The sequence below is a fragment of the Rhododendron vialii genome, chromosome 3a, assembly GCF_030253575.1.
Source record: "Rhododendron vialii isolate Sample 1 chromosome 3a, ASM3025357v1".
In the NCBI taxonomy this organism is placed as follows: Eukaryota; Viridiplantae; Streptophyta; class Magnoliopsida; order Ericales; family Ericaceae; genus Rhododendron; species Rhododendron vialii.
In genome coordinates, this window is record NC_080559.1 from 16,784,453 (window position 1) to 16,811,509 (window position 27,057).

At 40.1% G+C, this 27,057-nt stretch overlaps 1 protein-coding gene across 5 annotated transcripts; it reads left to right on the forward strand.

Moving 5' to 3' along the window:
• Positions 1-604: 604 nt before the first annotated feature.
• Positions 605-27,034, forward strand: LOC131318750 (uncharacterized). 5 transcript variants are annotated; one of them, XM_058348708.1, is made up of 17 exons: positions 609-1,133; positions 7,681-7,856; positions 7,983-8,148; positions 8,301-8,353; positions 9,157-9,318; positions 9,419-9,523; positions 9,598-9,723; positions 10,297-10,497; positions 10,844-10,950; positions 11,086-11,248; positions 11,460-11,525; positions 12,645-12,738; positions 15,364-15,476; positions 16,782-16,852; positions 25,261-25,414; positions 25,667-25,796; positions 26,203-26,337. In XM_058348708.1, the coding sequence occupies exons 1-16, from the start codon at positions 815-817 to the stop codon at positions 25,778-25,780; spliced, it is 2,190 nt and encodes a 729-aa protein (XP_058204691.1). In that variant the 5' UTR covers positions 609-814; the 3' UTR covers positions 25,781-25,796; positions 26,203-26,337. The 5 variants fall into 5 exon arrangements, with proteins under 5 accessions (XP_058204689.1, XP_058204691.1, XP_058204693.1 ...); XM_058348706.1 differs by lacking the exon at positions 25,667-25,796 and having other exon boundaries at positions 605-1,133; positions 9,157-9,300; positions 26,203-27,034; XM_058348710.1 differs by lacking the exon at positions 25,667-25,796 and having other exon boundaries at positions 26,091-26,225.
• Positions 27,035-27,057: the final 23 nt, after the last annotated feature.

Sequence of the window (27,057 nt, forward strand, 5' to 3'; positions counted from 1 at the left end):
TTCTCTACTTACCCATCATCTTTACACTTTTACTCACTAACTTTTTCAAAATGGAATATACTTTTAGGAACAAAATAGACAATGCACTAATTTTTACCCACTAACTTTACGGAATGGACTCTTGTTAAGGGACAACCCAAAATGAAATAATGAACTCTAAATAAGAGACGGAAGGAGTATAATACTTGGAAACATTAAAATAATTGAAAATAAATTTACGGAGTACTAGAATATAAAATAAGTCTAACAAAGTACTACTAATTTAAGGATTATAATGTACACTAAAACGTGTACATCAAATGCCCTCAATTTAAACTTTGCTAAAGGATTGTAATGTACACTAAAACGTGTACATCAAATGTCCTCAAGTTAAACTTTGCTAGCCCTCTAGCAAAAATATTAATTTTCAATTAATTTGACGTTAGCATTCCATTTTATTAGAATATACCAAAAAAATTTAGTAAAAGAAATTTACAAAACAAACTTTTTAGAAGAAACTTTTAAATATGGTTAGGTAGCAAAAAAACTGTAGAACAAATTTACTCTATTACTAAAAAAAACTCTTAAGAATTTCTCTACTACGAGTCAAACATCTCGTCCACTCGGAGAGGAGTGTGAATGAGTCAACCCAGCAAAATCCATCAAAATCAAAATCAGAGTCCACTTACCCAATCACCAGTTTACACCCCCACTCATCACTACTGAAAACCCACAAAACCTCTCCCAGTCTAGTAGTGGGCATGTACATACACACTCAATTAGTGTCCGCCGTTAATCTCCTGACCAATTTTCAGTGATAAGGGCCTACACTATAATGTTTATCGGAGCCGTATCTCCGACGCCGGTGGCGATACCGTTGGTCTCGCGCTCGACTGTGGGGGCTCCGAGGAGGACGGGACGAACGCAAGGGGGGCGGGTTGTGGGGAAATTGGGTCGGCATTTGGGTCAGGTGGTTCGAAAGGACGTTCAGTTCCTAAAGAATCGAATTGGTAAAGGCGTGGAGTGGGCCAATGGAGCTCTCCGTATCTCTCAGCTATCCAAAACCCTAGACGACCTTATCTGGCTTCGCAATCTCGAAGATTCAAACTTCCCTTCCTTTCCCCGTCTTTCTTGGCCTCAACCTTTCTATCCAGGTTATAAGCTCAAGCGCTCTCTCTCTCTCTCTCTCTCTCTCTCTCTCTCTCTCTCTCCATCTCTATCTCTGTATGTATACATACTACGGCTTGCCTGTGCAGACATATGTGTTTATCAAATTGCTTTGATCCAACTCGCTTAAATCCAAAATCTACTTTTCAAATCAAGATTCATATATATAGGGGATAACTCGTGCCCACGCAATCTAAATGAACTATCAGACCCCACCTTCCCCTTCTCCCAAACGAACTATACTTGCTTCTCCAAGTCTAAAAGTGCCATACCACACCTTTCCCTTCTTCCAAACCAACTCTACTTGTCCAACAAATGAATTCAAAAAAAAAAAACTGTCTCAAACAAAAGGTAGGTTTACAGCGATCACTAAACATCAAAATACCTGTATGAAAGCCTATGTAAGAAATTACAGCTATGCATATCCTGAACCATCAGAGATTAATCGCAAGTTGTGCCTATCCTGAACCATGAGATGACTAATGTTGGTCGTGGGCCAGCATCTTGCCCACGTGGGTTGAACCGTGGCGCTTGGGGTCTGATACGCTTTAGTATAAAGAAATAGAGTTGCGCCTTTACCACTACAGGTTTTGGTAAGATGGTAAGCGCTTGATCTTAACAACTAATACCATAGGCTGGTTTAAATCCAAAGCTCCCTTGTCAAGAGCATTAGCTTCCCCTCAGGAAGGATTTGATCTCTCAATCTATTCCTTGGCAGAGGGAAATTGAAGAGCCTATTGAGAAAATAAAATAGAAAACCAAAGCACGGGTTTTGGTAGGATGGTAAGCGCTTGATCCTAACAATTAATACCATAGGTTGGTTTAAATCCAAAGCTCCCTTGTCAAGAGCATTAGCTTCCCCTGAGGAAGGATTCGATTTCCCAATCTATTCCTTGGCAGAGGGAAATTGAAGAGCATATTGAAAAAATAAAATAGAAAACCAAAGCAAATAGGAGTGATCACTTTACATGCTTTCTAGAGATCATGTCAGAAGTGATCACTTCATTTGTTCCCAAAAATAATTTAAGAGACCAAGCTAGCTGGTTTCATTCAGGAACTGAAATTTTAATAGTACCCAACAATATGTAACAAAGTTATTTGTTTTTAGTAATGCCATTCATCCACTTAAGGCACTTCATCTTTAATAGAACTGCAGCAGAAAAGATTTAGAACAAAGAAATTCAAAATACTCAATCGATAATCTGAAGAAAAATAAAAGGAGCATATATATCAAGCATCCTCAGCTTGGAACATGGCGTCAGCATGCGAGGTTTCAAAGTGTCTCGGTAAAGACATCTGCTAGTTGGTTCTGAGACTGCGCTTATGGTGTCACAATCTCCTTACGGGGGGAGGGAGCCTTCTCACGAACAAAATGAAAATGGCACCTCAATGTGTATGGAGCTCATGAAAGACTGGATTGCTAGCAATATGAGAAGCGGCCCGATTATCACTAACTGCATGGGCTCTTCAACAATCAAAACTTGAAATTCCTGCAACAATGATTTAAGCCAAATAATTCACAACAGTATGGGTGTGATTCCTTCCCTTGTCATAGATAGATAGGTAAATGCCCGAGTGAGTCTAATCCGAAAAACAAGAAAACGAGATAAGGATACAGAAGAGGATTTGAGGGGTTTGTTTCTGGTCTTGATTTTATTTCTTTTATCGTCTGTTGAATAAGAAAACGAGATAAGGATATGTTAAATCGAGCATCTTTCTCAGAAAACAAGGGAATATGATTTTTATTTTCTTGGATGAGTACTCAAATAACTTGATGAGTAATTTGAGGCAGACTTTTATAATACATTATCCTTGAGGTGGAGAATAAGGAAGTTACATTGGTGACGTGGCAGTGGGGTTGGGGTCTAGAAAGGACATTCTTGAGGTGGTGGCTGAATTGGAGTTGATGCTGTGTGGAGGATGGGTTTGAAGACAGGTTGGGGTAGTGCAAAGTTGTAGCTTGTGGTAAAGCTAGCAGTGGTATCATGCTGGGGGAATTATGTCCAGTGGTGATGGGAGTTTGAAAAAAATAAGCGAGAAAAACCCTTGCAGGAAATAGGGATACAGAGAACAGATTGCACTAGTGAGTGATTCTTCATTAATGTGATAATAAGGTTTCTCTTGAGCCTAATTATTGAGATTGGACTGTATTAGATTGCTTTTGCGGACAAAATACTCTTTTTGCCCAGTCCAGTGTTTTAAATAGCGAAAGGCGCACCGAGGCACAACAGTCCCCTGGGGCTTTAGCGCAAGGCGCGGCGCGCACTTTATTGAGGCGAAGCGCAAAAAAAAAAATTCCCTTCGCAACGAGGCAAATTTTATTAGAACAAGTTTTCAAGACAGACAAACACTTGTAAAACTTTCAAATGTCATAAAACATAACATGTCATTGGTTAAACGAAAGTACCAAACACGAAACATAACATATCATCCATGAAATCATTGATTTAAGTTTGCACGCAGCACACTGGTTCCATGGGTGTGATTTATAGTGATTTGTGTGTAGTAAACTCATCCTCTACCCTGTAGTCTAATGTCACTCATTAGTCTTTTTTTTTTTAAAAAGCTCAATGGTGCCGCATCAAAGAGAGAAAAAAATCCCACGTATCTTTTCTTAAGCTAATGAAAAGGCAGAGGAAAAATAAGAAAAGAAAAGAAAATGAACAAAACAGGAGAAGATGATTCATATCAGCATGAAAGTGAGAAATGGTTGGGTGCTCGAGAACAAAATCACAGAGGTCTACGCGCCGGCACAGCCGGCACTCGGCAGCCCACTGCCCACCAGCCGGCAGCCCACAGCCTAGGAGTTCAAAGAAAAGAAAGAAGAGGAAAAAAAAGAGAGAGAAAAAAAAAATTGGCTAGAGTCTCGGTCCTCTCGGAGAAGATGAGGAGAAGAAAGAAGAAGAAGAAAGAAGGAGGAGGAGGAGGAGGTTACCGTTGCTGTTGTCGACTGAAGCTGCTGCTCTGGATCGACCGAAGCTGCTCTGGATCGACTGACTCTCGATCGACTGAAGCTGCAGGTGCTATCTCGATCGCCTGAAGCTGCTCTGCTGCTGGGTTAGGCTGGGAATGAATCGTATGGTTGATTTAGGGCTAAATCAGACTTAAAAGAAAAATTATTCAGTGCATCGCTGCCATCGGATGTGTATTCTGCACCGTCGGATCAATTTTTGGATCAAAGACTAAAAGCGTGCGCCTCTACGCCTTGCGCCATATCGTGCGCCTTGATGCTTTGCGCTATAGCGCTATTCTTCGAAGCGCAACACCTGCGCTGCGCTGCGCTTCGCGCTATAGCGCGCGCTTCATGCGCTTTTGAAATCACTGGCCCAGTCACTGTTGGCAATAAGTGAAACCTGTCATTTGTTAGGTAGGTCCTTCGCCTTTTCTGTGTTATTAGGACATCTTGTAGAGATGGAGAGTAGCAAGTTAAGCTTGTGCATTATTCCTCATGATACTACGGTCTATTCTTCTCTCATGTTGAAAAGGGGATACACATGCTTGACTTTTGGTTGCAACATGTACCCAAGAAATCAGGAAATTGTGAGACTCTATAAGCAATGTTGGGTAGTGTTGAGATGGGTTAGAAGAATGTCGAAGTGATGGATTTCTTTTCAATTGTAGACAGACATCTACGAGTGTGTTCACATACTTGCCCAACTGATATGGTAAACTTTGCCATAGTATTATATCATACAAAGCAATGAAGTCATTAAGGCTTAAGGAGTTTGGGTTGCCCCGAGAATAAACATGTGTTAATATGAGCATCTATCTTTGTACTTATGGTGGTTAATGCTCTCCTGCTTCTGTACGCAGCTTCCCTTACCGAGTGAGTGACCTGCCTTCCTTTACTTACAACTTGAACTCGTGCTTCAGTAAGCTAACTGTTCGTAACCTTGTGGTTTTAAGGCAAATAGAGACCAACTAATACAATTTCCATAGTACTGTGCAGTGTAGAATTACGGTTTACCTGTGCAGACCTACAAAGATTTGTGTTGATTGTGAAAATCGTCCAGTAGAATCAACTACAGTGGTTGGCAAAGTGATAAGCGTATAGATTTCTCCTTCTTGATTTCAGATTTTTCTTCTCCCCTTCTGATTTTTGTATATTATGCGCAACTCATAGTTTCTCGTGATTAGGGAAGAATGATTCTCGAATAGAGAGTGAATGGTGTCATATTTTCTCCGTTTTTCAAGTTTACTTTTGGGTAAATTAGATTAAACCCCTTCAGACTATGATCCATTTTCGAGTTGTCACCTTAACGTATAAACTCAGACATGTAGCCCCATTCAAGTATATGGATCAAAAGTAGCAGTGAGATGCTGTAAGGGAAAATAGCCAGTAACCATATTGCCCTTTCTCTTTCTTTCTCAGTCTTCCTCAAACACCTAGATGTAGTTATTAATTTACCATCTGATCTCTTCCCCTTCTCTCTCACCACAGCAACCACAGCCACTAATAAAAACCTTATGCACATCCTTTAGCCACCCCAGCCACCAATGCTCTGATTGCCTCTTTCACTTCCACCGTCACCCTCCATCAAGGCTTCGATCGTCTCTATCACTTCCTGCCACCACCCTCCACCAACATCCATCTCCAAAACAAAATTCACCTTCAACAAATTAAATCCGTAAAACTGAATGGACCATTAACATGGTGGAATCCTCCCAATATTACACTTGTTCTCTTTCCAAAGAACTCCCTCCTAGGGGAAAGGACATCGAGTCTCCCAAGAAAGTCACTAAAAAGATTTTCTCTATGCCCTTGTATGTAATTCAGGGCTTCAAACTTCTTTAAGCCTTAATTCTAGGAATTTTCTGGTGTTCTCAATGGATGAGACCCCTCTTTTGCTAATTTTACCTCTCATAATTTTTTCCTTTCGATGGTGAAATAAAGCCAAAGGATTACAATGGAGCTCAAACCTCGGGAAAACATTTGAACCTTAAGAAAAACATTTAAGTTTTAGGTTCTCGAGGTGCTGCGATTTTGAGGCCCGGCTTGCAGTGAGGTTGGTTAGAACTTAGACGTTCTAATGAAGATGATAGTGAAGGAAGTGAGAAGGAGAAGGAAGAAAGAAGTGAAGAAGAAGAATAAGAATCAGAGGAAGAAGAGGACTCACGAGAGAAGGCGGAACAATCATCCACCCGTGCTTTGGCCGCGGTACTACCACAAGCAAGGAACTGGAGAAGGAGGATTCAATTGACGAAGATTCGAGTTCAGTGCTTTCCAATGGAGATTGTGCGGGGCCAAATGTGTTGAGGGTGAAGGTGGTTACTGATTCGTGGAGGACGGGTTTTATGGAGATGGTGGTGGGTGGTCGGTGGCAGAGTTGTTGCCGACAATGGTCACTGAATTTCTATACAAGAAACAAGCAGACATGTAAAATTTGGGGGGTATTTTAAATAAAGGCAACTTGGATTTTTCATTGTGGAATCCCAAAATTTTGAGGGATCAGTGAGTCTGTTCGGTTCAGTGTTCTAAAACAAGGAATTAATCGGCGATTAATCGTTGGCAGAGCCTATCCGATTAGGTCCGACTAACGATTAATCACCGATTACTAATTAATATGTGCCGATTAATTGCCGATTAATCCGTTTAATCGCTCGAAGGTGGCTGACCGCCCGACTAGTGCCGAGCGACTTTTAGAACATTGGTTCGGTTTAGTCCCCTACACCGGTTTTTGGAACATTTATCTCAGAAAAGAGGACTTTTTGCCCATGTGTCCCCTCCCCTCTGAAAAAACTGAGCAGTCAGAAGATCAGAACAATCTCTCTCTCTCTCTCTCTGTGTTCGAAATGACTGCCAAGTGTCTTTTTAAAAGGAGGAAAAAAGACAAAGGACTGCCAAGTGGACCAGTGGCAGTTGATGTTTCCTATTTGACCAAGTGAGCCCATGGCAGGATAAAGGGGAAACCATTAAAACGGTCTCAAAGGCTTCAAATGAATACGGTGGTTTTGTCTTTAGATTTTATTAGCCATGTCATGTGCTTGGCAGATGACAACTCCCATCCAAAATCTTAACAGAATTCTAGCAGAAGTTGGCAATTGTCTAAACTCAAGTACATTAAGGGGGTCAAGTGTCTGAGTTTATACATTAAGGGGCCACTCGAAAATGGGTCATAGTCTGTGGGGGTTTAATATAATTTACCCTTACAATTTCCAACAACAGAATAATAGGCCCTGTTTAAGTTTGTATGTATATATTTTCCCGTTGAACTTAGAGCTTTCTTAGTATTGTAGACTACCTTTCAGTCTTGCTTAGAGGAGCTCAAGATTAAGATTTTTTTCTATTGAGAATGAATACGAAACCGTCATTACTAGGAATTTACTCCATTACGGTCAAGAGAAATGAAGGATTTGCAGTTATATCGGGCTTAAATATATGTTAGTGCATATATCCTTTTCTTGTTCTTCTGTCATAGTTATTTTTAGTTTGATTTCTTTACACAACAAGCTTCTCAAGTGACCAGTTAATTATAGATTCCATGATTTCCTTAATGGCCTGTATTGGTAATTTGCTGGAACGTATTCTAACAGAGCTCTCCGGTGTGGATTTGTTCGTTGCTGATCTCAAAGCAATGGAGGCATATGCTTACTATTTGTACTATCTGGCTAAGTTTTGGACTAAGCCACTTCCTGAGGTCTATGATCCAGAAGACGTTGCTGATTATTTCACTTGCAGGCCTCATGTTGTGGCCCTTCGGCTTCTTGAGGTAGTAAAACTGATTCAACATTCTGAACTATTGTTTCATCTGTACTTCATGTTATCAAAATGAGAAACTATTCAGTGGCTCTGACGTAAAATGCATGTTATTGGGTGAATGTTTCATGTTTTGAAGGTGTTTTCTGCATTTGCTTCTGCTGCAATCAGAATTCGAACTTCAGGGGTCAAAAAGTTTTATATGTCAAGCATGGATAATAGTATTGGTGGAGATGTTGCACAATATGGTTTTGGGTTGGTTCTAAAAGAAACAATGCTAAACTTGGGACCCACTTTTATCAAAGGTAAAATGCAAATTCATTGAAAGAAGCACGGACACTAAGTTTTTTTTGCTTTTGTTTTCGTACTTGCGCTTGTTTGTCTGGGCCTTTTCCCCTTCACCTGCATGGAGGGGCTTATGACTCTAGTTTCATTTATGCCTTTGCTTTTGATGCAGTCGGTCAGTCCCTATCCACAAGGCCAGATATTATTGGTTCTGGAATTTCCAAGGTGAGACGAAGGAATACTCACTTATTTTTGAGTTTTTGCTTTTTATTTTTGGCAATTGGCACTATAAGTATGCTATGATATTAGTTTGATGATAAAGACAATTTTAATGTGATTTTCTTTGTTTTCCTTCCTGCTAAATAAGTTTGTAACAAAAATTTGGTTAGATTTTATGGTTACTTCATTTGGTGGATTAAGTACAGGTAAAATCTGTTCAAAGTGTCCTTTTAGGGTAAGGGTGTGAAAAAGTGTGTTGGGTTAGGTGTGCAACACTTCACTGACCGGCAGAATAGTAAACGTTCTACAGTATCGTACTTTAAGTACTCTAGAGCTGTTCAAGTGTTTTGAGTTAGTTGACTTATTGACATATATAAGTCAGTGTTCTAAAAGGCGCTCAGTGCTAGTTGGGCGGCGACCCACCGCCAAGTGCCTAGCCCGCCTAGGCGGCCGCCGAGAGATTCTATGTTTTTTTTTTTAATAGTTTTTAAAAACAAAAATGTCTCCGCCTAGCTTGCCTAGGCAGCCTCCAAGCTCCGCCTAATGAACCGCCAAGGGGTATAATTGCAGCGGCAGGCTGCCGCCGAGCATCTCCGCGGCCGCCATTTAGAAAACTAATATAAGTACACTCTGCCAATGAACTCCTTGAACACCCCATGGATACAAAATTTTGTTTTTGCCCTGTTACTTGAACTCTGGAGCTTCATAGTTATTTCTCTGTTGGAATGCTGTTTGCAGTCCATACAGCATCAAATGCTACTTGTACAATGCACTTCATTTTTCATTTTTCATTTTAGTTATGATTGCAGGCATTGTCTGAGCTGCATGATCAAATCCCTCCTTTTCCCAGGACTTTGGCTATGGAGATCATTGAGGATGAATTAGGTTCCCCTGTAGAAACATATTTTAGTCACCTTTCTGAGGAACCTGTGGCTGCAGCTTCTTTTGGTCAGGTGGATTTTCTGGATCGTGTAAAACTTCTATTTTCTAGAGGTCATGTGGCTTTTATTTCTCTTAGAGCATTTGGCTCTTGTTTCTTATGTCATTTGTATCATTTGGCAAACGTACCAGGTTTACAAAGGGTGTACCGTTGAAGGAATCAACGTCGCTGTGAAAGTTCAACGTCCTAATTTGCGCCACGTCGTAGTTCGAGATATTTATATCTTGCGCCTTGGGGTTTGTATCAACCTCTAGCTGTCCCATATTTTATGAATTGAAGCAGTAAATTCTTACAGAATCAATTGTTTCAGTTGGGGCTGCTGCAAAAGATAGCAAAAAGAAAAAGTGATCTTCGGCTCTATGCTGATGAACTCGGGAAAGGCTTAGTTGGGGAGTTGGATTATACTTTAGAAGCTGCAAATGCTTCAGAGTTCATGGTATTCATTTTGATTTCCAGATGCATTTAATTGGTTTCTATCATCTTAGTTATTAGGGTCTTATGAAGGGTCACCGGGATAATTTCCTACGTACTTGACACTTTTGTCACGATGGACATGGTGGGGCAGAGCTGCCGAAGTTGATGAGAGTCTGAAATCTTGGATATCTAGTAATAAATTGTGTAATTAAAGTAGTCCACACCAGAAGTTAAAAATATTGCGCATTCGATGAAGGGTATGTTGAGGAATCCTTTCACGACCATGTCTTTTCTGTCGTGTTCTCAATTCCAGTTGCTGCTTATGTACCTGCGCTTCTGTAACTTAATCTCTTTAAGTGTAAACACTAGTACTGTTCTTTCTGGAAAGCTCTACCAAATACAATCTGAGGACCATTTTATGTTATGTTATGGAACGGAACATAGCCATAGCTGCATCGTACTAAAGTTAATGAAGCCTAATTTGTGGCATTCGGGTCAGGATACACGGGGGAAGCGGGTCTTAAGTGCTTTGTCGTTTCCATGATTTAATGATATGTTCTAGACTAACTGTTTTTCTGTTCCATTTCCATTACAGCTAGCTCATGCTCCATTTCCATTTATTCGTGCTCCAAAAGTTTATCAGCATTTAAGTCGAAAGAGAGTTTTGACTATGGAGTGGATGGCTGGTGAGAGTCCAAGAGATTTAATTGACATGTCTACTACTGTATCTGTCGGTGATGGATCCGACTATTCAAAGCCGAAGCAGAGTGATGCTAGAAGACGTCTTCTTGATTTGGTTTGTAATGATTTGAATACAAGTCTTTTGATAACTGATCAAAGTTTCATTAACCCTGGTACGAAGTCAAAAATAGTCCTTGAACCTTTCACAAGGTAAAGAAAATAATTTAAAATTTGAAGCTGTACAAGGAGAGAGTGAAGGGCTCAAAGTAATAGTTGTACAGCGTGGACTGAATAAATGGGTTAGCTAGTGGCCCAAACACCAAACATTCCAATAGACCTGTGTTGGTTTGTTATTTCAATTTTTCAAGGATAATTAGCTGGTTCATATGCAATTTTATTATGAGCGGCTAATTTTTGAGGCGCGTTCTGCATACAGATTCTTATCATATGACCTATTCTAGGTTAATAAAGGGGTGGAGGCATCACTGATTCAACTCCTTGAAACTGGTTTATTGCATGCTGATCCGCATCCTGGAAACTTGCGGTACACATCAACGGGAGAAATAGGGTACACTTGTTTCTTTTCCTCTTAAGAATTTTTTTCCCCTTGGTACCTACTTTTTTCCAACTTCTGTCATCCATTAAAGATTTCAAAATATACATGCAATTTTGCTGTTCACCGTTCCTATGGTTCATGTGCTAGGTTTCTAGATTTTGGGTTACTCTGTCGCATGCAAAAGAAGCATCAATTTGCCATGCTTGCATCCATAGTGCACATAGTAAATGGCAACTGGTCATTGCTTGTTCAAGCTCTAACCGATATGGATGTTGTGAGGCCGGGAACAAATATACGGCGTGTTACCATGGTATCATGTCAACTATTACTGTTTTACTGTCTTATCCATTACTTTTGTTCCTTCTGTTTGAAGCGTATTCTTTAAAACTGTAGCATTATCTAAGCCATTACTTCTGTAGTCTTCTAATGAAGCACATTTTGGAAAAGATACCATATGTTTCTCTTAATTTTTTTAAACGACCACTAATAAACTAGCCCTTGGCGTATACTCAATGCTTCAGGATCTGGAAGATGCCTTGGGTGAGGTAGAATTTAAAGACGGAATCCCTGATGTCAAGTTTAGTAAGGTAAGAATGATGTCGTTTGAGGCTTTATAATGACAATGATGTCATATTGCATTTAGCGAATGGCCCTAGGCAAATTTGACTTTCATGGCTAGCAAATAATCTATTTTACTGTGTTACCGGGATGTTAGTGTTACTCTTAGGAGTTGAGTCTTACTTTGTTTTGATGCCTTGTTCATCTTAGTCCGATTTGGGGTTTTTAATACCTCTTGGGAAAAGGCGTAGCGATTGTTCTGACACTCCTGGAGAACTTATGGGCTGTTTTGGTTCTTTCTCCATACTGCCTGGAAGTTTTCTTGACAAATGCCTATGTAGTCAATAAATCCAGTTCAAGGTTTTTGGGTAGCCATGTATCATGTGCGGATGAACAAGCTCGATTTCCTTAGTCTGTCCTCACTTGCTGTCCTCTCCAACCTTGACTCACTTTCAGGATCGTGACGTTAATGAATGCATAGAATGTTCGCCTTTCGGTAAAGTTTCTGTAGGAGGTGGTTGAATGATGACTGTAAGAGCCTTCACTTTTTTTGTGCTCATGCAATCCAAAGATTTGATCATAAAAGAAATTCCACTTGCCCATTTGCATTCAGGACCCGAAAGCTAAGGTCCTTGTCTTTGTTTGGGCCTTTGGTGTGCTGGTTGGTACTTTAACCTTCATCTTCTACATTGTTTTCTCAACCACGATAGGCCAGTTGAATTGTAGGATGGTTATCCAAAGTTTCCAAACCTAACACTACACTGTACACCCACAGTTTCTGCTTCTTATGTTTACAAGGAAATCCTACATTCAGGAGGGTGCTTTTTTTTTCCCATCATCTGTTTGGGCTGAATATTTTCGAGGGGGGATTTTCTGCAAAATGGATCAAATTTCAAATAGAAAAGATATAAATGTCTATCTGGAAAAAGATGTCAATATTTATCTATTTCCTTAGTCAAGCGTCGGTTGTGGATAAATATAGCCTTACATGATTTTTCTGTAGAACTGGATAACTTTTTCAGATGCTGCTTTCGGTTGAATCATGGCGAGATTGAAACTTTCATCTTTTCTAGAATTTGCATATGAGTCCTATTTTTTCTCTATATCAATAACTGGCTGGCTGATGCTTTGAAATTATTATTGTGAAGGTGTTGGGTAAAATCTGGTCTGTAGCCCTCAAGTATCATTTCCGCATGCCGCCATACTACACACTTGTCCTGCGTTCTCTTGCTTCCTTGGAAGGTCGATTTCTTTCATGTTAGATTTGCAAACAATTTCTTCTGTTACTTTTATTCTATCATTATTTGCAAATAGTAGCGTAAGACATGCGTATTTATCTTGTATTTCCTATACCCTTTATTGTATTGGTTTTGCTTCTTGGAGGCAAACAATTAAGCAGTTCCTTTTGTCTTGTATGGCCGGAAAAAATTGAATATAACCAGACTGGTTTACATTTTGTTGGAGTTTGTCCCATATCGGTTAATAATCACCTCCAAAACTATTATATGAGCCTGGGCAGCCTCTCGACTCATTACCAATTGGTTTTGAGTTGGATGCTTTAACATGGTATTAGAGCTAGACTTTTGGAGGCTTTTGGACAAGATTCTCTTCACCGATTTGCCGCGTTTATGCCTTATGGCACCTTGTTTCGTTGTTTGTTTTTATCCTTATGTTATGGATCCGTTGTTTACCTTTCCACGTGTAGGTCAGGGGTCACATGTGCATGGGAGTGTTAGAGCTTGTCTTACATTGGTTAATTATAACCTTCAAAACTAATGTATGAGGCTGGGCGGCCTCTCCACTCATTGCCAATTGGTATTGAGTTGGATGCTTTAACATGGTATCAGAGCTAGGGTTTCAGAGAATTTGTTCCCCATTGTTTGTCATAAATGCACCGTTGTTTATTGTTATTCATGTGTTATGGATCGTTTGTTTACCTCTCCACGTGCGTGTCGGGGGTCGCATGTTCGGGGGAGGGTTAGGGTTTATCCCACATTGGTTAATTATCTCCTCGGAAACTAGTATATGAGTGTTGGTAGCCTCTCCACTCATTGTCAATTGGTATTGAGTTGGATGCTTTAATATGATAGTCCTTGTTTGTGCCAAGGTGCACCATTGTTTGTTGTGATGTGCTATAGGTCCGGAGCTATGAGTCTGTTCACTCACTCTCATGTGGTAACTAAAAGCTGCTACCATTCAGACCTAACGGCCAGTTAGTCCCTTTGCTTATTATTAGATCTAATTAACTCATACAGGAAAGATCAGAGTCGGATTACCGGATTTCCTATGTTGAACAAGTAGCTGTAGCAAGAATGAATGTAGCATATTTACTTTATAGAATCCTAATCCATCCACAACAACCAAGATGCTTCAAGACTCCGCCACTTTTTGCAATCCCACAATGAAATACAAAGAAACACTTTACCAGTCCATGTGTTACGAATCCATTGTTTACCTATCCACGTTCGAGTCAAGAGTCGCACGTGCGGCAGAGTGTTGGAGTTTGTCCCACATCAGTTAATTATCACCTCGGAAACTAGTATATGAGGTTGGGTGGTGTCTTCACTCATTGCCAATTGGTTTTGAGTTGGATGCTTTAACATGGTATTAGAGTTAGAGTTTCGGAGAATTTGTTCCCCCGTGTTTGTGCCATAAGTGCACCATTGTTTGTTGTGATTCATGTGTTATGGATCTTTTGTTTACCTCTCCACGTGCGAGTCGGGAGTCGCACGTTCGGGGGAGTGTTGGAGTTTGTCCTCTATCGGTTAATTATCTCCTCCAAAACTAGTATATGAGCTTTGGCGGCCTCACTTTTCATTGCCAATTGGTATTGAGTTGGATGCTTTAAAATGGTATCAGAGATAGGGTTTCAGAAAATTTGTTCATCTTTGTTTGTGCCATTGGTGTACCATTGTTTATTGTGATCCATGTGTTATGGATCCTCATTTACCTCTCCACATTTGAGTCAGGAGTCGCACATGCGGCGGAGTGTTAGAGTTTTTCCTACATCAGTTAATTATCACCTTAGAAACTAGTATATGAACCTGGGCGGCGTCTCCGCTCTTTGCCAATTGATATTGAGTTGGATGCTTTAACATGGTATTAGAGCTAGGGTTTCGGAGAATTTGTTTCCCCTTGTTTGTGCCGCAAGTGCACCGTTGTTTGTTGTGATCTGTGTGCTATGGATCGTTTGTTAAACTCTTCACATGCGAGTCGGGGGTCGCACGTGCAGGGGAGTGATGGAGTATGTCCCACATCGGTTAATTATCACCTCGGAAACGAGTATATGAGCCTAGGCTGCCTCTTTACTCATTATTGTGAGTTGGATGCTTTAACATGGTAGAGCTAAGGTTTCAGTGAATTTGTTCCCCCTTGTTTGTGCCATAAGTGCACTGTTGTTTGTTGTGATCCATGTGTTATGGATCGTGTGTTTAACTCTCCACGTGCTAGTCGGGGGTCACACATGCGGGGGAAGTGTCGGAGTTTGCCCTGATCGGTTAATAATCACCTTCAAAACTAGTATATGAGCCTGGGTGGCCTCTCCACTCATTGCCAATTGGTTTTAAGTTTGATGCTTTAAGACTTTTGAACAATTGTTATATATTTCTCTAATCTCTGAAAAGCAGAGGATAAAAGATGAACATGTTCAACAACTTCAACTTCTCAACCTTTTCTCTCCCCCCCCCCCGGCATTGTGGTAGACTGGTTGTGGATACAAAGGATAATTTTTGCTTCAGTCATTTCCGTTTATGTATCATGCACATGTTATGTACTATTTTTTTTTATGTGATGTTCTCTGATGATGATTTTATTTCTGAACTCAACTGATGAGTAATGTGTATTTGTTTCTTAACATCTTCCTCACAGGTTTGGCAGTAGCTGCAGATCCAAATTTTAAGACATTTGAAGCTGCATATCCCTTTGTTGTTCGAAAACTTCTCACCGATAATACAGCAGAAACAAGGAGAATTCTACACTTGGTATAAAATGTTCAAAAGCAACATATGACTTTTTGTTTAATAATTTTAGGATGTTTTCTTACCCTAGTTGCTATTGAGGGTGGCTTTTGATTCATTATTATTGATGCAACTAAATCAAAATGATAGGTCGATTAAGACCGAGAAGTTTCCCAAAATAGACTATGAAGCACGGATACTCTATTTTGGCCTACGTATCACGTACCATATGCGTATCGGATATGGATACGCTCCGGATACGTATCCGATACGTTTTTTTTAGAGTATCCTGTTTTTGAAATTAATTTTTGGTGTCCCGATACGTTTCGGATACGCTTGGATACGTTGTGGATACGTTTTGGATATGCGCGGGGGTAAAAAAAGTTATTGTTATTACTTAAAATATATGGGTCAAAACTGCAATTAGGCCTTCATATTTATTTTCCCTTCCTGGCCAAGTCGAAAACAGAGAATGAAAGGCAGAAAAAGAAGACGATCGATATATCATCTCTCTCGACAACGACGTCAACTGGAAGTCTCTCTCTCTGTTCTCTCTTGTCTCTCGTCTTTCTCCCTCCCTCCCTCTCTCTCTCTCTCTCTCTCTCTCTCTCTCTCTCTCTCTCGTTGTGTATCAGTGTGTGTGTGTATATATTGTCTCTTTCCCATCTCTCATCTCTCTCTCTCTAGCGTCTGATTTAGGGTTTTTTTTAACAGTATAATCTGATTTTAGGGGGTTTTTATTTTGCTTGGTTAACTTGGAATTTTATTTATTTTTATTTTTATATTCAACGTATAGTATCCTGCTTTTTGGAAGAAAAAACACGTATCCGCGTATCTGTATCGTATCGGTATCCCGTATCCGTATCCGTGCTTCTTAGAAAACAGATACAAGAGTATAGCAGTAATATTTTATCCTCACTTTTATTAGAACTATCAAATTGAAAGCCTAGGAATGAGATAAAGGATAATGGAAAGCTTAACACAGTTGGACATCCCTAACTAGGTACAACCAAGCAAAGCATAGAAAAGAAATGACACATTAATTCTGTGTGGCTTGATATTAGGAGACAACCTTTCTTGAGAACCATATATGGGTTCAATTCATCTATTAGGAGACCACACAAGTTATATAGTAGTAGAGAAAAGTTAAAACACACATTAATTATCTATTCAATGTTTGGCTTGTCGGCATGCTTTTTGATAGCTTACTTTCATGACTTCTTAAGATACTGGAGATTGGATCTCTATGCTGGTAACATCTAAACTATGAGAAGATTTGTGAGTAGCTTATTGGAATCTCTTTGTTCTAACTTCCTATTTCTTGTGCAGGTTGTTTTAAACAGAAGAAAAGAATTTCAGTGGCAAAAGCTTGCACTTTTCTTAAGAACAGGAGCAACCAGGTAGTAGCAACTCCCAGATTGAACCTTTGAAAGGAAAGCTAATACTTCTTCCATTCTTGGTTTAGAAGTTTGGAAACTACTGGTTGTTATACCATTAGCTTTCTTTACCAAGTTGAATGAATGTATTATTCTTCATTGAAAGAAAATGGGCTAAGCAGTATGGTGAACTGACTTTCAAGATTTGATGGTGTTTCCTGAAGTTCCATTCTGTGCGACATGACAATAGTATATTGATCAAAGCATTTTCTTGTTCTTAATTTTCAAAATGTCTTGCATCGAGTATTAGATGGGGCTGCATGAATGATTTTTTTTGCTTTCTTCATACAATTCCCCTATCTTCAATTTGATCGCTAAAACATCTCAATTTCACTTCATGTCATGTATGGATTTCAGGATTCATTATTATGAATGTTTTTCGGGCAGTTATTGTTTGTAATATTCTGCTTGTATGTGTTTATGACTGCTGTAGCTTTTGACCTCATAGTTGAGAATACTCTCTATAAGAAGTGAGAGGAACATTTAATTATCTTTAAGAGTGGAGCCAATAGAAGTCAAATCGACTATTTTCTTGTTAGAGGCGCAGACCGCTTGACAGGATTGTAAGGTTATTCCTGGAGAGTGTTTAGTGGCACAACATAGACTTTTGGTGTTGGATATTTGTCTCAAGGGAAATAATAGAAGGAGAAAGGAAACTAGATGCCCACGAACTAAATGGTGGTCGCTAAGAAGAGAGAAACTAGAGGTATTCAAGGAAAGAACATCCCAAGAAGTAATAAGGTGGGGAGTGGAAGACGATAGTGACAATATGTGGAATACAATAGTTGATGGTATTCGAAGAATATTGAAAGAAGTTCTTGGGGAGTCGAATGGAAAATGTCCAATTTCTAAGGAGACATGGTGGTGGAATGACGAGGTCCAAATTATGGTAAAAGTCAAGAAGGAGTGCTTTAAAAAGTGGCAAAAAGACCGGAATGAGGAAAATTTTTAGGGCTACAAGCAGGCTAGCTAGGAAGCTAAGAAAGCCGTTAGGGATGCTAAGTTGAGAGCCTATGAGGATTTCTACGCTAGACTCGATAGTAAAGATGGAGAAAAGAATTTTTATAAACTTGCCAAGCTACGAGAAAGGAAAGCTAGAGACGTTTCTCAAGTTAATTGCATAAAAGGTATTGATTTGGAGGTGTTGGTGAAAGACGAGACGATCAGAGATATATGGAAGTCGTACTCCGAGAAGTTGTTAAACGAGAAACATGAAGGAGGCTTTGGTGGGGAGGAAGTTTATGTACCTGGCGAGAACATAAAATATAATTTCTATCGGAGAATACAAAAGGCCGAAGTGGTCAAGGCTTTGAAAAGGATGAAACTGGGTAAGGCCTTGGGACCAGATGGTATCCCTATTGAAGTGTGGAAAAGTCTAGGTGACTTGGGGGTGACTTGGTTGACAAAGTTGTTCAACAAGATTATTATGACTCGGAAGATGCCCGACGAATGGAGGAGCACTTTAGTATCTATCTATAAGAATAAAGGGGATATTCAAAGCTGCAACAACTATAGAGGTATTAAGTTGATGAGTCATACAATGAAGTTGTGGGAAAGAGTTATTGAGCATCGTTTAAGGATGGTGACTACGGTGTTTGTGAAACAGTTTGGGTTCATGCCTGGGAAATCTACCATTGAAGCTATCTACCTATTGAGGAGATTGGTGGAAAAACATAGAGCAAAGAAAAATGATCTCCATATGGTTTTCATAGACTTAGAAAAGGCTTATGATAGGATGCCTAGAGACATCATATGGTGGGTTCTGGAAAGAAAGGGAGTGACCAAAGGGTATATTGAGGTAATTAGAGACATGTATGAAGGTGGCGTTACTATCATTCAATCACCAGTAGGAGAAACGAGTGAATTTTCAATCATAGTAGGATTGCATCAAGGGTCAGTTAGGGCTGTCCAGCGGTTAGATTTGGTCGGATCCAACCCGACCCGACTTTAGTCGGATTGGCTAAATGCTCACCCAAGCCCGACTGAATGGGGGGTCAGTTTCGAACGACATAGTATTTCAGGTTGGTCGGATCGGTCGGGTTTGCGGATCGGAAAATACTCAGTCCGGTGATCAAAATCATCATATCAAAAAAGAAAAAATGGAGAGAGAGAGAGCCACATATCACACACAACTGAAAACCCATTACACAGTGGAGTGATGGAACAAAATTAACAAATAGTCGCACAAAAGTAGAAAACCCATTACACAAAATCGTGAAATAATCTGTCACACAAATGAGACGACCGATTACAGTGATCAACGAAAGCTACATACACAATATTACATAGTACACACAACCGGATTGACGGAGAGAGAGAGAGAGGAGAGCCACTGTCAACGGAGAGAGATATCGCTAGATCTAAAGGGAGAGATACCACCAAGTGCATCAAAGTCTCTCCTTGCTATAGTGGTAACTTCTTTTTTCTGCTTTTGACTTTAATTTGTTCTCCTCCCATAGCCAGAGAGAGCGGGGGGGGGGGGGGGGGGGGGGGTGGGGAGGATGTGGAGCTGTCGACTGGGAAGGGGAAAGTTAAAATGAAATAAAAGTAGGGTTTTTTTTCCCTTTTATATATAATAATTCGATCGGGTCGGGTGGAATGAAATTTTATCCTATGCATTCGACACCCGACTGACAACCAAAATTTTTTAGATTTTTGGACCTGAATCCGACCGATCCATTCGATCTGAACCGTTCGTTGTGCCCGTTTTTGGGTTGGGTGGTCGGGCGGGTCGGTTTGGTGGACAGCCCTAGGGTCAGCCTTGAGCCTGTACCTCTTTGCCTTAGTTATGGATGAGTTGACTTGACAGTTTCAGGAGAATATCCCATGGTGTATGATGTTTGCAGGTGATATTGTCCTAGTGGACGAAACTGCAAGAGGTGTTAATGCGAAATTAGAAGTTTGGAGGGAAGCATTAGAGTCAAAGGGTTTTCGGATAAGTAGGAGCAAAACAGAGTATATGGTGTGCAAATTTAGTGGTACCAATAGTGCGCATGAAGGAAGAGTGGAGATGCAAGACTAGGAGAAACCAAAGAGTGACCATTTTAAGTATTTATGCTCAATTATTAGTAAAGATGGAGAGATTGCCGATGATGTAACTCATAGGATCCAAGTGGGGTGGCTTAAGTGGAGGAGTGATACGGGTGTACTATGTAATAAGAGGGTACCCACAAAATTGAAAGGAAAATTCTATAGAACTGCCATAAGACCAGCGATGCTTTACGGGACAAAATGTTGGCCTATTAAGAAACAATAGGTGTGCAAGATGAGTGTAGCGGAAATGAGAATGTTGAGATGGATGTGTGGTTGGACTAGACGAGACAGGATTAGAAATGTAACAGTTCGTGAGATGGTAGGTGTAGCAACTATAGAGGAAAAGTTGAGAGAAAATAGGCTAAGGTGGTTTGGGCATATCTACCATAGACTTGGAGATGCATTAGTTAAGAGAGCGGATAGGATAGCTTTGGGTAGTAACGCTATAGGGAGGGGAAGACCTAAATTGACATTAGATGCTATTGTGCGCAAAGATATGAGTCTAATAGGTTTGAGTGAACAAGTGGCCATTGACATAGCTCAATAGAGAAAAAAAGATTCATGTAGCCGACCCCAATTGATTGGAACATAAGGCTCGGTTTGGTTTGGTTTGGTTTGGTTTATGTGTTTATGATTGCTATGATGTCATTGTAGAGGCCACTTTGTGAGTTTCCATATTCTTTGCTTTTTAATAATGTTGTTTAGAACTAAGTATCCTCTCAGGCTGTTAGCAAGTCATTTCTTGTGCAGCTTTTTATCTAGAGGATATGTCACATCATAGTTACCAACCTTTTTCCTCATAGGCCATGGTAAGTTTATTTTGGTTTGTAATTAGGTCTCCTAGCCTGCTAGCAACTTGTAGGCTATCACGTTAAGCCAAAAGCATTAATTTTCAAGGACTTGTATCACGATCTTTGATCAACACTAGTACTCATGCTTTAAAATCTCACCTAAGATTCTGTTATTCATTTGCAGCCTCCTAAAAGCTTATATATGTAATGCGTTTATCTAGTACTTGAATTTGCTGGTCTTTTTCTCTTCTTTTCTTACTTTGAGCCATGTACAAGTAAATGCATTTAAGTGTCCCATTAATGATGAATTCACGGTCCAATGCATAAAGAGAGTTATCAGCTAAGGAATCATCTGAATGTTCTTTTACTCATTTATTGATTAGAAAGTCTGTGCATCCATTATCAATTGGAAAGATATGCACTTGTCCTCGTATCGTTGGCGTTCTGTTGGAACATTGATTCATATTTTGTCATATTCCTTGTTTCCTCTTGGTGTTTCTTTATCTCAACAACAGATCTTCTTTGCCGAAACCTACTGAATAATATCAAGCCCTTAGCTTTCTTGTTATATCCTCAAGGACCATGTCTTCTTTGTCCACTGGCTTTAGGTTACTTTTAAATGAGCTACCTAGATTGAAAGGTAGACGTAATAAACCTCTTTTGCATAATAATCAATTGGGCTTCTAGGTTTTTTTTTAATTTTATCGGCAAAAGTAACATTTTATTAATAAGGGAAAGGGATTCCGACCAAAGGTTGGAAAATATAGCTGGGAACAAAGCCCAAACACACCGAGAGGTCAAAGCCCAAAATACCTGTGCCTAAAATGCCCAAATTGTAGAATACGCACAAAAGTGGGCTAGGCCTAGCCCAACAAAACCCAAAACTATTTAAAAACTTCCAACACAGCCACCCAAAATTGCCGCCCACCAAAACAGACAGCCGACCACCACCACCAAACAGCCACCTCCGACAACCACCAAATTGCCATTGGTTACCCGAATGGAGGGACACATGGTGCACAACACAACCAAGCTGTCGCGGAAGCTCAACCCCAGCCATTAGCCAAGGACCATGGCACCCTATGAAGCACCGACACGGGGGCACGTGTCTGACATGGGGACACGTGGGGGACATGGCAAAATAAGTATGGCATGTCCAATATATTTAATCCATGATTCTAGCGGGACACGCGAGGGACACGGCAGAGGGTTAAATATGCCATTTTAAAAAAAATTTGGGGGGTAAATGTGTATTACTTCAAATATTGTGAATTGAAAGTGTAGAATGATGTATATATGATGCTTATTTGTATATATTGAAGCTTCATGCTTATTCATCTAACTATATTTCCCACTTGTATAAAATATTTATTCATTTATTTATTTTTGTTGTGTCCCCTACCATGTCCGTGTCCCTATTTTTTAAGAAATCTTGTGTCCCGTTTCCATGTTCGTGTCCGTATCCGTGCTAAATAGGTAGCACCCAACAGTGACCACGATGGGAGCCACGCCGCCCAAACCACCCGATCCTCTTTGTCGTTAGGCCAAAATTGGACACCCAGGAGAAGACCGACCGGAGATCGAGCGGAAAGAGAGAGCCACGACCGAGAAAGGAAGCGAAGGGGAGAGATGCCATGATGCAGCGCAGCCTTCTTTTACGAAACTAGTTGCAAGAAGAGATCACAAACTTGCTTACGTTAAAGATTCTCTCTTTGAAACACAAACACAAATAGAGAAAAACTCTCAATTTCATTAATAATCATCCAAAAAATAACCCATTTGCCAGAAGGCTTACTTCTCAATTTATAGTACAACATTACTAAAATATTAAAAAGGAAATAAAACATATGGAATAAAATCAACCCTAATTCTTCTTGACCAGGCATCCTACGAAATAGGAATGCTAGTTCAAAACAAACTAGGAAACTAAATACTTCTTAGAACACTCATTCCTAAAATTGAAACTCTCTAACAAAATTACTAAAATCAAAATAAGGAAAACAAAAGAATGCTATTTATTTAATTATTTCAATTTCCATTCTGCATTATTCTCCCCGGCTTGAAGAAACTCGTCATCGAGTTTATATAGTTGAATTCACCGAAACTTATCCGCATCAAGCTTGTACATCAAATTGACTTTTTCGAACATAAATTTTGAAGAAGAGTTTTCAAAATTGAAAGGATAAATTTCTTGTTATAGAAATAAAATCAATATGGCATTCCTTTCAAAGTTGTCGAAATTTACCAAAAAAGGATCCACAAATTGATGACTGTGATCAGCTTCAACCCCCTCCAATTTCTGAATATTACGCATGACATTCATACCCAAGCTTTCGGGTACGGTGTGCTTCACGTCATCCCAATCATTCTTTTCATGCCTACAACTCCAATTGGCCGCTTATCCATCACAACTTCTTCCACTTTATGAATGACAATTTCCTCCTCATCCGGGTACTCATTGAATTTTGGAGGTAACTCCCAATCAATTTCTGACTGAAACGGCGACGAATTATTGTCCAAAAATATTTTATCGAACTCTTCCTTTAATACATCGTCGAGAAAGTCTCCTACGTCTCCCTCAATCAGAATTTCTTCTATGACTTTTTTCTCCTGCACCAACCTTTAAGATTTTTTCTGGTGTCATACCTTCCTAGATCTCAGGAAAGTTGCTCTTCAAATTAGATTCCCAGAGTCACAAATCACGATTAGCAACCTTGACCGCCCTTGTCCTCCCTGTTGACATATGGTTACCCGGTAACGGTTTGGTAATAGAAACACCATCTGAAAAATCTGCATTAGTTTGAAGGCTAGGTTTAAACTGTTGGTGGCAAGGCAATCTTCCAACTTCTTGAGCCTCGAGGCGTTGTATAACTGATGCAACCCTCCGCTCTAGTCGTTGAAATCTTTCCTTCGCTCAAGCATCCCCGAGCAGCATCATCTTGCTTATAGACTTCATCAATCATAAACTGTATGACCTCCTCCTCCACCTCAACCTTCAGCACATCCTCCGGCCATAGTCAGGATTGGAACGAGAGCTCTGATACCAACTGATGCAACACAGCCTCCTTTTACGAAACTAGTTGCAAGAAGAGATCACGAACTTGCTTATGTTAAAGATTGCCTCTTTGAAACACAAACACAAACACGAATAGAGAAAAACTCTCAATTTCATTAATAATCATCCAAAAAACAACCAATTTGCCAGAAGGCTTACATCTCAATTTATAGTAGAGCATTACTAAAATACTAAAAAGGAAATAAAACATATGGAATAAAATCAACCCTAATTCTTCTTGACCAAGCATCCTACAAAATAGGAATGCTAGTTCAAAACAAACTAAGAAACTAAATACTTCTTAAAACACTCATTCCTAAAATTGAAACTCCCTAACAAAATTACTAAAATCAAAATAAGGAAAACTAAAGAATGCTATTTATTAAAATATTTCAATTTCCATTCTGCATCATACTGGGAGAGGAGAAATCCAACAGTCTGAGGGATTGGGGTCGAAAAAAGGAATGGGAGAGGAAGAAGACGGAAAACCGCAAGAAACCATACTAGATCGTGGACCTCGTCGACACGTCCGTGACCCCATCATCGATCGCCAAGAGACTGCCACTTCAGCTCCCATAAACGACCAGTAGAAGACGGAAGTGCCGAGATCCCTCATGCCAGCATCATCTACCCGAGCCACCTTCGCCGACCGTCTCGTTACTCCACCAATCAGTTTTGTGAATAAAAGAAATAAGAAGACAAGAGAGAAAATGGAGAGGTGAGAAGGAGCGAAAGAGAGAGAGAAGGATAGAAGAGGGGGGGGGGGGGGGGGGGGGGGGGGGGGCGGGGGTGTTGTTGGAGGGCGGCAGGCGGCGGGCACCGCCTCCCCCCAAGCTGAAACCCTAGCTGCTGTTTGAGAGAGAGAAGGTTTAGAGAGTAGGTGAAGTGGTTTAGAGGGAGAGTTTGAAATTGGGCTTCTAGTTATTGATTGATCGTGGCATATGATCTAGTTGTGGTCGGTACAATTTCTAGTCAACCATTGTCCATTGCCTCTATGCTGCATTATTTGTTTGCATATAGTTGTACTCCTTTCTTTGTTTGTGTCTCCTGTATTCACTGAATATCTTTACTCTTTAGAGCCTAGGCCTATTTCAGTTTCTAGCATTGCAAAGTTTTAAGCTTCAGAAGAATCAGAACTAACTTTGTCTTTGTGTATATCAGTTTCTCCTTAAAATTCCTGACAGATATCGTTTTACACTTAACCTATTTTTTGCTAAGACATTGTATAGTCACAAAGAGAGCCTGACAAAACATGTCTTCTATGTGGGAAAAGGGTAGAAGCCGTATGTTTGCTTATCTTCTTGCGCATACAAGCTTTTTTTTATCTATTGGAAAGTTGTGTAAAATAGCAGAAACAGTGCCCATGAAATGATGCAACGCCTACGTATTTGAAGAAGGGATCACTTGTGTACATTCGATACACTTTTGGTAGTTGGTCTTTCTAATAAACATTAGTGTTTCCTTTTTGTAACGTTTTTTATACTGGTATTCAGAAAAGGATTGAACCGGGCTGTGGCATCAACTAGTGACACTTCTCTGGATCATTCAGCAAAGGAAGGTACTGGAGTGTTCGATGTTGCAAACTTGCTGTTAAGATTCCTCCCAACGAAAGATGGTGTTGTGATGAGAAGACTCCTAATGAGTGCAGTGAGTATCCTAAAGCTCGAATCATTTTTTTTTTATCCTGATTTTCTAAATGCTATTGCTAATGATAGTCATAGTTTATTGGCTTGCTGCTGGGTGCTACAGGTTTCTACCCAATGTGTTTATTTGCGTTATTATATGCTGGCTCTTAATGTCTTTGTTAGTGTGTCAAAGTGAGGACAATTGTAGGCAGGTTTACATAAAAGGTATTCAGAGTTGGGTCCTCATCTAACTCTCACATGAGTCGTATTGCAGTGTAAAGTTCGTGCCATGGACACACTGCTTACCTCAAACTTTTCTCCTACCCCGTCAATGCTTTCCAGTTCTGGTGACTTCAGTTGCAAGTGGGGCTCGTTATTGTTTTTTTGAATGGCAAGTGGAGCTTGTAATTTGTAACCATATTGATCCACTACGCCTCTCAAGCCTAAGTCACTAATATTTGCTCATTTCAGAAAAGTAAAAATTCATAATATGCTCTAATTACGTATCTCGGGTGGAGTTAGCACTTATTTATTCCTACTATTATCTATACTTGTTTTGTTTCATTTGTGGGGGCTGGATTTGGGGGGTGGGGAATGGATTGGTCCGAGGGATGAACCAAGAAAATTTGATCTCGAGTTCCATTTGGACTGATGAATATGGTGCCAATGTCAGTTGTTCTCGTGATAACCCTGTGCTGGGTGTATGGAAGGAGGAAGGGCATGACATCTCCTGTCTTGTCCCCATAAACTACAACCGTGAATTTTTTGTGTGTTTGGAACTTGGTATCAACTTCGCATTTTAATTACCAGGACGGAGCTGCATTAATCAGAGCTATGGTTTCCAAGGAAGCAATTGTCTTCCGCCAACAGCTTTGCCGCGTAATTGCCGATATAATATACCAATGGATGTCCGAAGCTTTTGGGCAAGCCACTACTATTGCTCAATATGGTACTCGCGTGAATTTGGCAAGTGGGCCTGGCAATCAAGAGTCTCCTAGATTAGCTACTCCCATCAGTGATTATCGTTACATCTTCAGAGATAGGCGGCTCAAAGTGATTTTTTCAAAGGTACTTGGCTCCACAAGGAAAGATCCTGTACTTTTGGTGAGATTCTTCTGGGTTTCCTTTGTGATGTTGGTCTCAGCTTCAGCTTTGGCTTTTCACCGTATGTTGGTCACCTTGTCCGAAGGTTATTTGAATCCTGCTGCACCATTTGCATCGAAGAGATCATATGCTTACACGAGGTAGTGTTTGGACCAACCTTGGCCTTGCTACTGCTTCTGAAGAAGATAGGCACTTCGGTGTGTTGATTCATCTGTTTATACATGCGAAAACTAACCTGAGACTGATGATATGAAAACCGGTATAACCTGAGAAGTCAGGTATCAATCTTCTCATGAATTTTGTGGTATGGAGACTGATAATCCATGGGCTAATGCTAAATGTAACAATATGGATCTATTACCGGTGCTAACTTTTTGCATCCCTGCATTTAGATGATTATACTTGAAAGAGATGTAAAGGCATGACAGCAGGAGTTGTATAGTCTCATGTAATTAATTTTCTCCAAAAATTTGTTTTAGTAAAGTAGCAGTGATGCATCAAAAAACAACCTTTGCATGGGGCTATTATCTTGAGATTCTGGATTTATAACCATGGTAAGGG